Raw genomic sequence first — 16,021 nt, forward strand, 5'->3', positions numbered from 1 at the left:
GCGTACCCGAGAAGAATATTATCTATTCTATACTATTTGCAAATAGAACAATATCAACAACACATCTCAGTTTATTTAATGTCTTTCCCAGATCTTGGATCCCCATCATTTCTCAATTCAATTTAGATGTTGTTTTTTCCAAGATTGCTGAGAATAGTTTTGGAGATATATTGTCATGTATGTCCTCATAATATTACGAAGTTTGAGTCAATGGAATTGCATCATTTGTGGAGTATGCACAGTATATTCTGTATAATTCCAATACATATATATGCAGTCAAATGTCTTTGTAAGGTCACAGGATGTACTGGTAGCCTGTAATTTATTGTCTAATGAATTGATTACACTCTCAGTATCAGAACCTTTTTAGCAATCCAATCTGAGGCTCCAAACAGTAGAAAATCCAGGATGAGAAGAATGGTTGCTACTCACCATATAGCTGAGATGCTGAGTCAGAGATAGGCATAACAAAATAACAAAAAGACTGTCAAACAAGTAAGTTTTTGGTCAAAAAGTATTTCATTGCAACTAGGCAACTCTCTCTCTCTCTCTCTCTCTCTCTCTCTCTCTCTCTCTCTCTCTCTCACACACACACACACACACACACACACACACACACACATACACACACACTCAAATGCAACTCACAGACACATGACCAGAGAAGTCTGACCTCGGCAGTGGTCATATGCCAGAGCTGTGTGTGTGTGTGTGTGTGTGTGTGTGTGTGTGTGTGTGTGTTGTCTAGTTGCAATGAAATCCTTTTGGACCGAAAGCTTACTTGTTTGATAGTCTTTTTGTTGTGCCTATCTGTGACTCAGCATCTCTTATATGGTGATTAGTAACCATCATTTTCATAATACTGTCAAACTGAGACTTCAACAATATGTAATTTTTAGTCTGATGGTTATGAAAGAGCAACAAAACACTACCAAGAAACTTCGAGGAATTGTAGAAGGTGGCTTGAGAAACATACTGAGGTAGCAACCCATGTCCAGGAACATTGTCCAGCAACACTACAGAGTTTCTGTCTAAGTTTTAGGGGTGAGCTGTTGTTGTGACAGGCATGAACTCATTTAGCATTGTCTAACACAGTGAATGCTGTGAGGACCATTGTCAGAACTTCTGCTGGTAGTGCATCAACATAAAAACTCACATTTGCTGCTGAACGGGTAGCCTAACAGCAGCCATTGGCCCCTGCAACTTCAAAGCTCTGTAGTGTGGTTGGATGATATTTCTGGATAGATGTTCCTGTCTCCAGTATGTTCCTCAAGACATTGTCTGCAACTCCTCGAAGTGTTTTTGATTTTGCTGTGTTCCATCCTGTATATTACTATACCCCAAAAAATTGAAAAAGCCAGCAAAAGTAAAATTATCTGGAAACTCGACAGTTTTCTTTGTCCTGTTTCTTGTACAGTGGCTGAATTTTAGCATATTTCAGGCAGTCAGGAAAAGTTCCATTAATAAATGGTTGCTTATATTACCAAACCCAGAAGAACACACTTTAATTTCTTAATTTCAATATATCTTGGTGAATAACAATATATTGATGGAATTCTAAAAAATATAAATGACTGACTATCTGATAATTAATTCATTTCATTTGATATTCTCTCCTTTTACAGTTTATCAAATTTGTATTTGCCTTGTAATAGTCTTTTTAAGTTATATAAAATACTTTGTAGATTTATGTAACAATAATCAGACTAAAATTAAATTCACAGTTCAGCGTGTTGCTGTAATTCGTGAAGAAGGAATTAATGGTGATCGGGAGATGGCAGCATCACTTCATATGGCTGGCTTTGAAGTTTGGGATGTGACTATGCAAGACTTGCTTGATAAGAAAGTGACTGTTGATATTTTCAGAGGAGTAATATTTCCTGGTGGTTTTAGCTATGCAGGTATGTTGTATTTTTCTTCTTCATCATCCCCTGAAGAACTTGTATACTTCAGTAAATGTGTTTTGTATTTTTATTTCTCTTTTTATTTTTAATGGTTTCAGATGTTCTTGGATCAGCAAAAGGCTGGGCTGCAAGCCTGCTCTTTCACCCTTCACTCAGAGCTCAGTTCCAGGCATTTGCTGCCAGAGAAGACACTTTTAGCCTGGGAGTTTGTAACGGCTGCCAACTAATGAGCTTACTCGGCTGGATCGGAACACTTCCTGCAGGTATTGTGGCAGTTACAACTTAGCCGAATGGAATGTGTTAATTTATCATGTCAGTATAAAGATTGATAAGTAATTGTATAGCAAAAAATCTACTCAACAAGTGGCAGCAGGAGAACACATAAATGAAAGGTATTACAGTTTGCTAGCTTTCGGAGACAGTAGCTCCTTCTTGTGGCGGAAGGAAGAGGAGTAAAAGAAAAGGACTGGTGAGGTTTAGGGAAAGGCGTAGAGTTTGGAAAAGTCACCCGGAACCCCGTGGCAGGGGATACTTACCTGACGGGATACGAAGGAAAGACTGATTGTTGGGGACTGCACTGGACAAGAGTTAGTTAGTTACTGTAGTTAGTTGTTACATAGATCAAATTCATGGTAAATGTTGTGATGTGGAACATGTTGACAGTAAAAACAAAGAACACATAGATATAACTTACAATTAATAATAATAATACTCTTCTCAAGAATTCCTGTGTGATGCATAAGTAATAGTCAAGGATAACCATCTTTAATGTACATTTGAAGACACTTCTGGTATCTGTCAGACATTTTATTTCCGTGGGTAGATTGTCAGTGTTTAGTAGCTACATGTTTCATCCCTTTCTATGCCAAAATTATGTTCATTATAGGGTAATGCAGAACATTTTTTCTTCTGGTGTATTGTGCTTGTGAATATCTCTGTTACTCTCAAACTTAGATGGATTGTTGATACCAAATTTCATAAGTGAATAAATGCACTGTGAGGCTGTGGTTAATATCCCCAGCTGCTTAAAGAGATATCTGCAAGATGTATATGTGTTAACTTCATATTTCTAATTACTTTCTTCTGTGCAATGAATACTTTTTGCCTAAGCAAGATATTATCTGATACACCCGCTAAACACGCTGGGCAGAACAGGTAATAGGATTTTGGAAAGGGCCAAATGTTGAGGTCAGTTTCTCCTTCTAACTGTAATTTAATAACCTTTACAACCAAAGTGGCACATAGCCGGACCTTTACCGAATGCAACTCTTTCACGGCTGAAGGCCTCCAAACAAGAAATCATAACAAATCAACAAGATAAAATTCCAATTAAGGTAGCAATAAAATAATTTTTAAAAAATATCAGCAAACATATGCAAAGTGCAATACAAATGGCTGATGGCCACAATTAAATTTCAAAATTTTAGAATGTATTACCATAGACTTTTAAAGGCAGAAGGCTAGAATGTTTAACAACCAGAAATCTTAAAAATTAATAAGATTAAAATGCAATTAAAGAGGCAAATCAAATAAATAAAGAAACATATCATGGCTATGTGGAAAGCCTTAAGGCTATGCAGATAGAACATACATGTGCAAGGTGCAATACCAATTGCTGAAGGCCACAACTAAGTTTCAAAATTTTAAAATATATTACCATAATCTTTTAAAGGCAGAAGGCCACAATGTTTAAGCTTGAAAGATAAATTTAAAAATTAATTTTGCAAAATTTTAAGAAAATAAAAATAATAACCATAAGCCTTGAATTTAAAGTAGCTGACAACCGATAATTAAACACCGGTGGCACTCAGAAGCCTCCAGGGAGGTCAGTCTGTCCCGTTCACTTAGGCGAGACAGGTGGTGAGCCCAACTATACTTGATCCGTCGGAACCCAACCAGGGGACAGCCACAGACTGACCGACACAGCGACTTGCTTCCTGTCAATCAATACATGCGAACTCAAACCAGAAAGATTACCAACGTGATAATCCATAATGGAGTATGTATTAGCTGTCAAAATTACACACCATATTGGACAGCGACAGCAGGTGAGGAAAGGACACTGCCTGAAATTACGTTAGTAGCCAGGGCAGGTAACCAGAACACTAACGGCCACTAGGCAGAAAATTCCGCTGGTACACTTGAATTTGAAACACGGTAATATAGTTCATTTCATTCAAAAGAACACTGCCTGAATTTACGTAGTGCCCAGGGCAGGTAACCAGAACACTAACAGCCACAAGACAGAAAATTCCACTGGTGCACTCAAATTGTAGTTGACCAAAATAGTTAATTGCACCACATGGCGGCTAAATTTCTGCAGTAGAAACACTTGGTGTTGCTCACAGGAAAACCTCCCCAACAGCAATCCACCGAAACAAACCACCACAACATGAATGGATGTGGCTTGGGTAGTTGAAACCACTACTCAACTTTGACGTCATGGGTCGGTGAACCATGAAGCTCACAGCGATCGGACAGATCCACACACACTCCAACACTGTGCAGGGGCTGCCAGCGGCCCCAGCCAACTGCAACACATGGAGATAACTTCCCTCGTCCGCAACAACCGACCGACTGCCTGCTGGTCCGTCGCGACTGCTGCTCCGTCGCGACCGCACTCCTGTTGCGTCTGCCACTCACTTCCAGACACAGGATGGCAGAAATTCTGGTTCGGACCCAACCATGCAGAGGAAACATGCCCACTGGCTAAATGACATCCCTGCACCAGAAAAGGGCCGACCCAATTTCCACAAGATGGTAATTGAAGGGGCCCAGAAGTGCTCTGAGAACCAGTTACATGTCACCCGATGAGACAACCAACCTCCCAGAGCCAGTACGCCAACAACATTTAAGATAACTTGTCAAGGAAATAATGCCAACTACACACACCACCTGACAAACACTTGCATGAAGACCTGAACGATACCCAACAATAACTAAGCACACATGAAGACAAATCGGGAGTCGATGCGTGCGCGCACGCACACACACACACACACACACACAGCCGACTCATGAATGATTGGCAAGCCTAAATGCGTCGTCCAGTAGGACGACCGACCGACAATCCACCAAGGCTGTGGCCCAGCTCAAGTGATGCGTGGCGGGAATGTTTGGGCAAGCCATGTCGACGCAGACCTCACTGCTGCTCCAGCCCAACTGCACTAGTGCCGCATTGCAACTCCCTGACTGGCAGGTCCGGACTCTGCTCCAGACGCGTCCCAACTGACTGGCTGCCCAAACTCGCAACGAACTGCCTATGACCGGGAAGTAATAGCAGTCAAGCAAAGATACTACGAGAGGGGATACATCGATACACGCTGCTAACGCCGCTCACAGTTGTGCAAAGCAGCCACTCAGTGACACTAGTAATTTAAATTGACGTAGTGAGGTGGATGTACATTAAAAGCAGGGTGTAAAATACATGATGGCGGGAACACGAGCCACGCACTCATTTTCCTGGAATATGTTCCCACAAGAAGTCATTGAATGAATGTTTGCAAAATACATCAACTTACTAATTTCTGTATTCCCAAAGTTGGCAAAATTAGCCGATTCAAGACATTTTAGCAGCTCTACTTATGGTTTTTCCAGTTTGTTTTATGCACACCTAAGATCTTTCAGTTCTGTACCCTGTTTATTCTTCCTTGTTGATTTATTACATTAAGAGGAGTACAGTACAAAACTGGATGAACCATGTTTTTTTCAAAGTTTAGAGCTAGCCTCTTTGCGCAAAACCATTCAGTAAGGACACAAATATATTTCTGTTGTTGAAACAGCTAAAAACTGCATACACATGAAGCTTTCCACTTGGGAATTATGAAGTGAACATAAATAAAAATAAAATAATGGTAATGAAGCTTAATTGAATTAAGTCAGTCAATGCTAACTGAACGAGAGTCTATCCTGTGACAGCCTCTAAATCTCTGCTTAAGTACTTTGTTCTACAGTCATTTGAATCTGTGTACTATATTCGAAACTTGGCCATATGGTCATCCTGTACAATACCCCCAACATCTTCATTAAAAATTAATTACTCCTTAGTGCCTCAGGAAATGCCCTGACAACATCTCTCTTCTCCTTGTCACCTTGTGCCATAATTTTTTTATCTCTCAAATTTTATTCAGTACCTCCTCATTAATTACATGATCTGCCCATCTGGTCTTCAGCATTCTTCGGTAGGACCACATTTCCGAGGCTTCTATTCTCTTTCTGCCTTTACTGCTTCTGATCCTCATTTCGTTCCATATAATGCCGCATTGGCAAAGAAATACTTCCAAAAGAAACTACCTGATTGTAATTCTAAAGAGGTAAAGGACATGAAAAAGACAAAAAAGTTTTCCAGCTATTGCCTGTTTGCATTTTATATCCTCTTTACTTCCATTAGTGTCAGTATTTTGCAGCCCAGCTAGTCAACGCTTCTACAAATTTTAGCATCTCATTTCTTAATCTAATTGCCCTAGTATCATCTGATATAATTCAGTTACACTCCTTACTGTTATTTTAGTTATGATTATGTTCCTCTTACAACCTCTTTGTGCAGACCCTGTCCATTCCATTCAACAGATTTTCCAGGTCCTTGACCTTCTCTGACAGTATTACAATGCCCTCAGTAAGTCTTCGAAATTCTGTTGCTTGCCCCAGAACTTTAATTATCTTTCCAAATTTCTCTTTGGTTTCCTTCACTGCTTGCTCTCTTCTCACCTACTGCTTTGCTGTCACGTTCTTTGATTCTTGCAACAGCAGTCTGGTTTCTGTACAAGTTGCAGCTGGCCTTTCGCTATTTGGATATTATACTTGATACCTTAAGAGTTATAATTAGTGTATTCCAGTCAACATAGAGCTCAGAGTTTGGAAAACAAATAAATGCATTGCTTTGAGCACACAATTATAGAACAAGTGTAGGGGTGGGGAGTAACAAAGGAAGTGGTGTTATAGTTTGAGATTGTCAAATTGGCACAAACTGAGCAAGAACCTTCCTCCTGTCAGAAGACCCATTCGGTGATGCTAGCCTCAAATTTATGTCATTTGTGAGGGGGTACACAGTTCCCACTGCACACAGACGCTCTCTAAACTAAAGTTCACATCATATAGGAAGGTGGCCCTATTTTCAGCCATTCTGCGCATCCCCCCACCAGTATCTGCTAGCAGCCAATAAGATTCTTTCTGTCTCTGAGTGGCTACCCGCAAGTTACAAACTAAACTGCAAGAATCTCTCTCCCGCATGCTGCGCTGTTTCCGTATTTAATGACCATGCAGTTTCATTCACATAGCGAAAGTGTTCAGATGTCGATGTTACTTTCTTGTAACAGTATAGCTGTGATTGTGTATCTGTGACATCTTCGTGTGATTTCTAAATGAGTATGTAAGGTGAAGGCAGTAAAGATGAAGTACCTCACAAGCAACTTTAGTTAAATTGCGTTCCTATAGAGTGTCATCTTAGTTGTGCGACTATCAGCAAGGTCACACAGTGTGCAGTAATTCATGGAAAATCGTTAAGTAAAACAGAAGTGATAACTGGCATTTGCAAGGAAGTGCTGTATGCCTTCTTCTGTTTCTGATCTCATAAACAATTTGTGAGACAATCTGATCTGTCCTCTTAGACTGTTTGCAGATGACGCTGTGATTTACTGTCTTATAAAGTCGTCAAATGATTAAAACAAATTACAAAACAATTTAGATAATATATTTTTGTGGTGAGAAAAGTGGCTATTGACTCTAAATAATGAAAACTCTGAAGTCATCCACATGAGTGCTAAAAGGAAACTGCTAAACTTCGGTTTACAAGATAAAACACACAAATCTAAAGACTGTAAATTCAACTAAATACTTAGGGACTATAATTACAAATAACTTAAATTATGACATTCATGTGGATAATGTTGTGTGGAAAGCAAACCAAAAACTATTATTTATTGGTAGAACACTTAGAAAATGCTACAGGTCTACTACTAAAGAGACTACTTACTCCACGATTTTCCGCCCTCTTCTGGAGTATTGCTGTCTGGTGTGGGAGCCACAGCAGATAGGATTGATCGAAAAAATTCAAAGATGGGCAGCTCATTTTGTACTGTCGCGAAATAGGGGAGAGACTGCCGCAGTTATCAGATGCGAGTTGCAGTGGCAGTCATCAAAACAAAGGCTTTTTTCGTTGTGGTGGGATCTTCTCATGAAATTTCAGTTAACAGCTTTCTCCTCAGAGTGTGAAAATACTTTTTTGGCCTACCTACATAGAGAGGAGTGATAATCATAATAAAATAAGAGAAATTAGAACTCTCACAGGAAGATTAAAGTGTTTTTGTTTTCCGATGCTGTTCAAGAGTGGAACAGTAGAGAAATACAGTAGCTTGAAGGTGGTTCAATGAACCCTCTGCCAGGCATTTATTCATTTAATTATGAATTGTAGAGTAATCATGTAGATGTAGATGTAGATGCTTTACAAGCAGTCGAGGTGGTTTATGTTCCACATCTATAACTTTTTCAAATGTGAATCTGAAAGCGAGAATTCAATTTTTCTCAATTTGAAGACTCAAGAATGAACTCCAGAAGCATGAGTCGGCAAGAGAAGTGTATAGAGAATGGTAAACAAAAGTGTCAGAGCTGTAGAAACTTCAGGAAAATTTGTTTGTGTCGCCTGGAAAGCATCGAAATTGCAAGAAACCTGTAACACAAATGGAAGATTTTGACTACAATATTTTAAAGTGCTCCATGTTTGAAACGTAAATAAGCAGTGAATACCTGACGTCAAAAAAACTTATTACAATTATACCTGAGAAAATTGGATTCAAAGGTAGCATCTCGTCAGTACAATGAATTTTAATAGTCTTTGGTTTCAAATATGTTGAAGAGAGTTTTTCATTGAAAGAAGCGACACAGAAGCAGCACAAGTCATGTCTCTTATAAAGATGCACGATACAAGAAGGGGAGGTAGCTCTACAGTGTGTTACATTGATGAAACATGGTTGAATCAGAATCATCCCATGGATAACTGCTGGAAAACCAGTGATGGTAGTGGTGGATTTAAAGTTCCCATATGAAAAGGTTCTCAGATACTTATTCTACATGCTGGCTCTTCTTCTGATTTGGATCCTGAGAGTAAGCTAGTATTTAGATGTAAGAAAACCAGTAGTGACTACCATTTGGAAATGAATGCTCTCATTTTGAAGAAGCGGTTCACTGAACAATTATTGCCTACCTTGCTTCCAAGTTTGTCATTGTAATTACCATGGCAATTATCATTCAGTTGTTACAGAGAGAAGACCAAGTGCGAGCACCAGGAAATAGGATATTGTGCTCTGGCTGAAAAATAAAAATATTCCAGGCAATATAATCCAGACCCGTGCTAAACTCCTGCAGCTCGTTAATTTATAAAAGTGACGCAACGAAATGTACAAATTTTACTTTCTTGCGTAAGAACGTGGTCTCACAGATTTGCATTTACCCACATACCACTGTCAGTATAATCTGATAGAATTAATTTGCACACAGGTTACAAGCTGTGTGGGGAAAAAAATAAAACATCAGAGACAAGACACTGAAATGCTTGTGCATGAAGCAATAAACACCATCACCCTTCAGCGTGGACGCACTGTGTGCAGCACACTGAAAAGTGTCAGAAATAAGACTGACAGAAAGATGAAGATGTATAAAAGCCTTGATCCTGTCATCCTAAATTTACAGTTAGATGGTTCAGACATGGACTTGGATAGCAGATGGTATTACGATGTAGATTGGTTTTAAACACTCTTGGTTTAAAAATGTTTTTGTGAACGTATCAACTGCGTAGAGTATGGATGATTGACTGATCTGGCCTTGTAACACTAACCAAAACGGCCTTGCCGTGCTGGTACTGCGAACGGCTGAAAGCAAGGGGAAACTACAGCCATAATTTTTCCTGATGGCATGCAGCTTTAGGGCTTGTAGAAATCCTTGGGTAACAGAAGAAATATTGAATTTAATTGATGAAAGGAGAAAATATAAAAACGCAGTAAATGAAGCAGGCAAAAAGGAATACAAATGTCTCAAAAATGAGATCGACAGGAAGTGCAAAATGGCTAAGCAGGGATGGCTAGAGGACAAATGTAAGGATGTAGAGGTGCATATCACTAGGGGTAAGATAGATACTGTCTACAGGAAAATTAAAGAGACCTTTGGAGAAAAGAGAGCCACTTGTGTAAATATCAAGAGCTCAGATGGAAACCCAGTTCTAAGCAAAGAAGGGAAAGCAGAGAGGTGGAAGGAATATATAGAGGGTCTATACAAGGGCGATGTGCTTGAGGACAATATTATGGAAATGGAAGAGGATGTAGATGAAGATGAAGATGAAATGGGAGATGTGATACTGCGTGAAGAGTTTGGCAGAGTACTGAAAGACCTGAGTCGAAACAAGGCCCCGGGAGTAGACAACATTCCATTAGAACTACTGACGGCCTTGGGAGAGCCAGTCCTGACAAAACTCTACCATCTGGTGAGCAAGATGTATGAGACATGCTTCAAGAAGAATATAATAATTCCAATCCCAAAGAAAGCAGGTGTTGACAGATGTGAAAATTACCGAACTATCAGTTTAATAAGTCACAGCTGCAAAATACTATCGCAAATTCTTTACAGACAAATGGAAAAACTGATAGAAGCCGACCTCGGAGAAGATCAGTTTGGGAACAGGTGGGGCAATACTGACTGTTGTGACAGTGCCACGACATTCAAAAGTGCCGCTACGTTAGTACGCGAACACGGCGATAGAGGCGCTCCGCAGCTCACCCGAGCGCGGGAGCGCCACCTGGTTATGAACGGCGCCGGCCGCATGTCACGGCCCGGCAGTCGAATGACAGATACGGAGTTAGTAACATGTAACCCGCTAGTGTTTCTACTTTTGTATCTCCACGCACTTTAGTAGTGATTAAAGGTTATAACACTTTTTGGCGACGAGGTCGGATATTTTTTTTCCTGCGTTGTGGACTTGTGTGTTCGTGTCGGGGCAGACATGGAACAGCTTATGCAAGCGCTTATTGAACAACAAACACAGCTGACGGCTGCTATTCAGGCGTTGTCGACGTCGCTTACTCATCGTCTGTCTTCCTCTTCTCCGCCTCCGTTCCCTCCTTATGACGAGGCCGCTGAAGACTGGGAGGATTATGAGAAGCGTTTGCGGCAACACTTCTTGGCTTTCGGCGTTGTCGACGCTCCTATGTGTAAGTCGTTATTTCTATCTTGGATTTCCCCACGGATCTATCAGCTGCTATCTCAGTTAGCCCCTCTGCGGGAACCTGCCTCTCTGTCCTTCCAAGAAATGTGTGACTTATTGTCTAACTATTACCGAAAAAACACCCATGTCGTTGCCGCCCGCGTGGCTTTTTACCGGTGTCGTAAACAGCCCCATCAATCTTACCGGGCTTGGGCGGCGGAACTCCACGGTCTGAGTCGGAAATGTCAGTTTGTCACGGACACTCATCATGAGTCTTACGCTGATTCAATGGTTCGGGACGCTATTTTACGGCTTGCTCCTGATAAAGAAGTTCGGCAACGTGCCTTACAATTGCCAAACCCGTCGTTGTCGGAAGTTCTCTGCATCGCTCAATCCTTTGAAGTGTCTCACGCTGCTGGTGCGCAAATAGACGCGTGGTGTGATGTAGGCGCTGTCCAGACCACTTTCGACGCAGACAATGTGCCTGTTTCACAGGGAAACGACGATGTGGCGGCGGTGCACTCGCGTCAACAACGTCGCGTTGGGCCGCCACGCTCGCAGCGAAAACAGCAACCACAGAAGCAGGTTCGTTCCGCCCTTCCTTCTTGTCCACGTTCTTTCGTACAGCATGACAGAGCCGCGTGTCCAAAACGTTGGGCCACGTGTACTTCATGTAGGAAAAGAGGCCACATTGCTTCTGTGTGTCAGTCCCCTAAAGTTCCTGTCGACGAGGACGAGGCATCGGACATGGATGTTAACTGTGTGCTTTCTCAAACGAATAAGTTGTTTGTTACTGTTCGTGTTCTGGATAAAGACATTCGCATGCAAGTGGACACTGGCTCTGCAGTAACTCTCATTAATTCTCGCACGTATTTGGAGTTGGGCTCCCCTCCCTTGTCTCCCGTTACGCGAAATCTACGAACTTATAATAAGCAGAAAATTCCTATTGTTGGCCAGTTTGATGCTTCCACTGCCTACAAGTCTGTTGTTAGGCCCCTCACGTTTTATGTGGTGGATCATGCGGGCACTGAAAACCTGTTCGGTTATGATGCTTTCCAGTTGTTCGGGTTTTCCATTGATGATGATGTGCACCTCATATCTGAGGACATTCCGTATCCACAGCTGGATGGCTTGTGTTCTGAATTCTCGTCCGTGTTCTCTGCTGGTCTGGGTCGTGCCAAGGAGTTTGAAGCCCACATTACTCTTAAACCTACGGCTCGCCCTAAGTTTTTCCGGGCACGCCCTATTCCAATGGCGTTGCGTGCTCCTGTCAAAGCTGAGATAGACAGGTTAACAGCTTCGGGGATTCTCCTTCCTGTTACCTCCAGCGAATGGGCATCGCCCATCGTGGTGGTTTCTAAACCAAACGGGAGTCTGCGATTGTGTGGTGATTTTAAAGCCACTGTCAACGCTCAAAGCCTCATTGACACTTATCCTCTTCCCCGTCCTGAGGAGTTATTTACCAAGCTCGCTGGGGGCCAGTTCTTTTCCAAACTTGACTTATCGGAGGCGTACCATCAGTTGCCGTTGGATGCATCTTCCAAGGAATTTCTCGTCATCAACACTCCTTGTGGGTTGTATCAGTACCAGCGGTTACCATTTGGCGTCGCTAGCGCGCCGGCCATTTTTCAGCGGTTTTTGGAACAGCTCACGGCTTCCGTTCCCGGCTGCATCAACTACCTGGATGACATTGTTGTCACGGGGGCCTCCACTGAGGAGCACCTTCGCAATTTGCATTCACTGTTTCGGGTTCTGCATTCAGCAGGGTTGAAGTGCAATCTGGACAAGTCTCAGTTCTTCCAACCCTCCATTGTGTATCTTGGTTTCCACTTGTCCCGTGAGGGTATACGCCCTCTACGACAGCACGTTGCGGCCATTACCGCTCTACCCCGGCCGTCTACGGTCAAAGAACTTCAGGCGTTTCTAGGCAAGGTTGCTTATTATCACAAATTCATTCCCTCCGCGGCGGCGGTGGCTCATCCTCTGCATCAGCTGTTACGCAAAAACGTTCCTTTCTGTTGGACCGCCGAGTGTGAGCAGGCTTTTGTCCGCCTGAAGGCTCATTTGCAGTCAGCGCCTTGTCTTGCCACATTCCGTCCGGGTCAGCACTTGGTTCTGGCGACTGACGCGTCACAGTATGGCCTAGGGGCTGTTCGCGCCCATCGGTATGAGGATGGGTCGGAACGACCCATCGCCTACGCTTCCAAGACCCTCAACGATGCCCAACGGCGTTACTCTCAAATAGAAAAGGAGGCGCTCGCTATCATTTATGCTCTGAAAAAGTTCAGCGTTTTTTTGTATGGTTCTAAGTTTCACCTCATCACCGACCACAAGCCGCTGGTCTCTCTGTTCAGCCCCTCGGCGTCGCTTCCGGATAAGGCAGCTCACCGCCTGCAACGTTGGGCCTTATACTTGTCTCGTTTTCACTATGAGATTCACTATCGCCCCACGGCCCAGCACGCCAACGCTGACGCGTTGTCGCGTTTGCCGATGGGCCCCGACCCGGTTTTCGATCGCGATGAACTCCTCTGTTTCCACATTGATGAGGAAGAACGTCGTGCGGTCGAGGGTTTTCCACTTACAGGTTCGCAGGTCGCGTCGGCTACTGCGCGGGATCCGGTCCTGCATCAGGTGATCAGTTTTGTTCAGCGTGGTTGGCCGGACAGGACAAAGGGCCGGGCGTCGGATCCCCTTCGCAACTACCATGCCTTGCGCCTTCGTCTGTCTGTTCGTGAGGGTGTTGTTCTTCTGGCCACGGATGGCGCATCTCCACGGGTTGTGGTGCCCACCTCTCTTCGCAAAGCTGTTCTCAAACTATTGCATGGGGGCCATTGGGGGATTTCTCGGACTAAGTCCCAGGCCCGCAGGCACGTTTATTGGCCCGGTATCGATTCGGACATCGCCCACATGGTCGCTGCGTGTGATCAGTGTGTTCAACAACTGGCTGCGCCTCGTACTCTGCCCTCTCCGTGGCCTGATCCGGCGCAGCCGTGGGAACGGGTGCACGCTGACTTTGCCGGCCCCTTCCTCGGCACTTATTGGCTACTTTTGATTGACGCCTTCTCGAAGTTTCCGTTTGTTGTTCGCTGTCCGTCGCCCACCACTGCGGCGACGACGCTGGCTTTGTCAAAAATCTTTGCGCTAGAAGGTCTTCCATCCACGATTGTCACGGACAATGGCCCTCAGTTCTCTTCGCAGGCCTTCCGTGATTTTTGTACTGGACAAGGGATTCATCATGTTACAGCACCGCCCTTCCATCCGCAATCGAATGGGGAGGTCGAGCGCCTTGTCCGCACTTTCAAAAGCCAAATGAAAAAATTCCTTAGTGATTTTTCCACAGATGACGCTCTGTTGCAATTTCTGAGTTCTTATCGCTTCACGCCTCTGGGTGATCGCAGCCCTGCTGAACTCTTGCATGGCCGCCAACCGCGCACCCTACTGCATCTGCTTCACCCTGTCAGACCTTGTACTGTGTCCCCTAGTGCGGGAAAATACCAGGTGGGCGCCGACGTGTGGGCACGGGGGTATGGATCTCGCCCTAAATGGATTCCAGGGGTGGTCCAGGCTCTTCGCGGCCGCCGGCTTTGTGAAATACGTACGGACGACGGCATGGTTGTTCGCCATTACGACCAGATGCGCCCACGAGTGGTGGCCACGCCGGTACCACCGCCCCTTTTTTCGTCTCCACCAGCCCGAGAAGCCAGTCCTGTCGCTGCTGCCGATCTTCCGGGCGTGTTGCTGCCGCCGCCGTCGCTACCGCTTCCGAGTACGCCGGAACCGGCCCCAGTCGCGACGCCGCCTTCTCCGGGACCCATCTCGCTGGAGCACACCCCCAGGTCCACGACACCTATGGATGCTGCTCCGGAGTTTTCACCCATCATCTCGTCCAGGAGGCACGTTCCACGCGCCAGCTTCCGTCCTGGACATTTTCGACCATACTCTCGTGTTTCTCCGCGGGATCTTCTCGGGACCTCCCAAGAGGCCATGGATGTCTCCGCACTGTCCGTGTCTCCACGAAAGTGAGCGTTTTTTTTTCAAGGGGGGAAAAGTGTTGTGACAGTGCCACGACATTCAAAAGTGCCGCTACGTTAGTACGCGAACACGGCGATAGAGGCGCTCCGCAGCTCGGCCGAGCGCGGGAGCGCCACCTGGTTATGAACGGCGCCGGCCGCATGTCACGGCCCGGCAGTCGAATGACAGATACGGAGTTAGTAACATGTAACCTGCTAGTGTTTCTACTTTTGTATCTCCACGCACTTTAGTAGTGATTAAAGGTTATAACACTGACCTTACGACTTATCTTTGAAGAAAGATTAAGGAAAGGCAAACCTACGTTTCTAGCATTTGTAGACTTATAGAAAGCTTTTGGCAATGTTGAGTGGAATACTCTCTTTCAAATTCTAAAGGTGGCAGAGGTAAAATACAGGGAGCGAAAGGCTATTTACAATTTGTACAGAAACCAGATGGCAGTTATAAGAGTCGAGGGGCATGAAAGGGAAGCTGTGGTTGGGAAGGGAGTGAGACAGGGTTGTAGCCTCTCCATGATGTTATTCAATCTGTATATTGAGCAAACAGTAAAGGAAACTAAAGAAAAATTTGGAGTAGGTATTAAAATCCATGGAGAAGAAATAAAAACTTTGAGGTTCGCCGATTACATTGTAATTCTGTCAGAGACAGCAAAGGACTTGGAAGAGCAGTTGAACAGAATGGACAGTGTCTTGAAAGGAGGGTATAAGATGAACATCAACAAAAGCAAAATGAGGATAATGGAATGTAGTCAAATTAAGTCAGGTGATGCTCAGGGAATTAGATTAGGAAATGAGACACTTAAAGTAGTAAAGGAGTTTTGCTATTTGGGGAGCAAAATAATTGATGATGGTCGAAGTAGAGAGGACATAAAATGTAGACTGACAGCGGCAAGGAAAGCGTT

The 16,021-nt window shown here is 43.8% G+C and overlaps 1 protein-coding gene across 1 annotated transcript in view; it reads left to right on the plus strand.

Annotated features, from left to right (window-relative positions):
• The window catches only part of LOC126412116 (phosphoribosylformylglycinamidine synthase), a 223,331-nt gene that overhangs the window by 176,370 nt on the left and 30,940 nt on the right, over window positions 1–16,021 (plus strand). Inside the window, exons 20-21 of the mRNA XM_050081551.1 lie at window positions 1,725–1,901; window positions 2,003–2,167. Coding sequence (XP_049937508.1) covers window positions 1,725–1,901; window positions 2,003–2,167 — 342 coding nt within the window. The remainder of the gene's footprint in view (window positions 1–1,724; window positions 1,902–2,002; window positions 2,168–16,021) is intronic.

This window comes from Schistocerca serialis, chromosome 7 (genome assembly GCF_023864345.2).
Source record: "Schistocerca serialis cubense isolate TAMUIC-IGC-003099 chromosome 7, iqSchSeri2.2, whole genome shotgun sequence".
Classification (NCBI taxonomy): Eukaryota; Metazoa; Arthropoda; class Insecta; order Orthoptera; family Acrididae; genus Schistocerca; species Schistocerca serialis.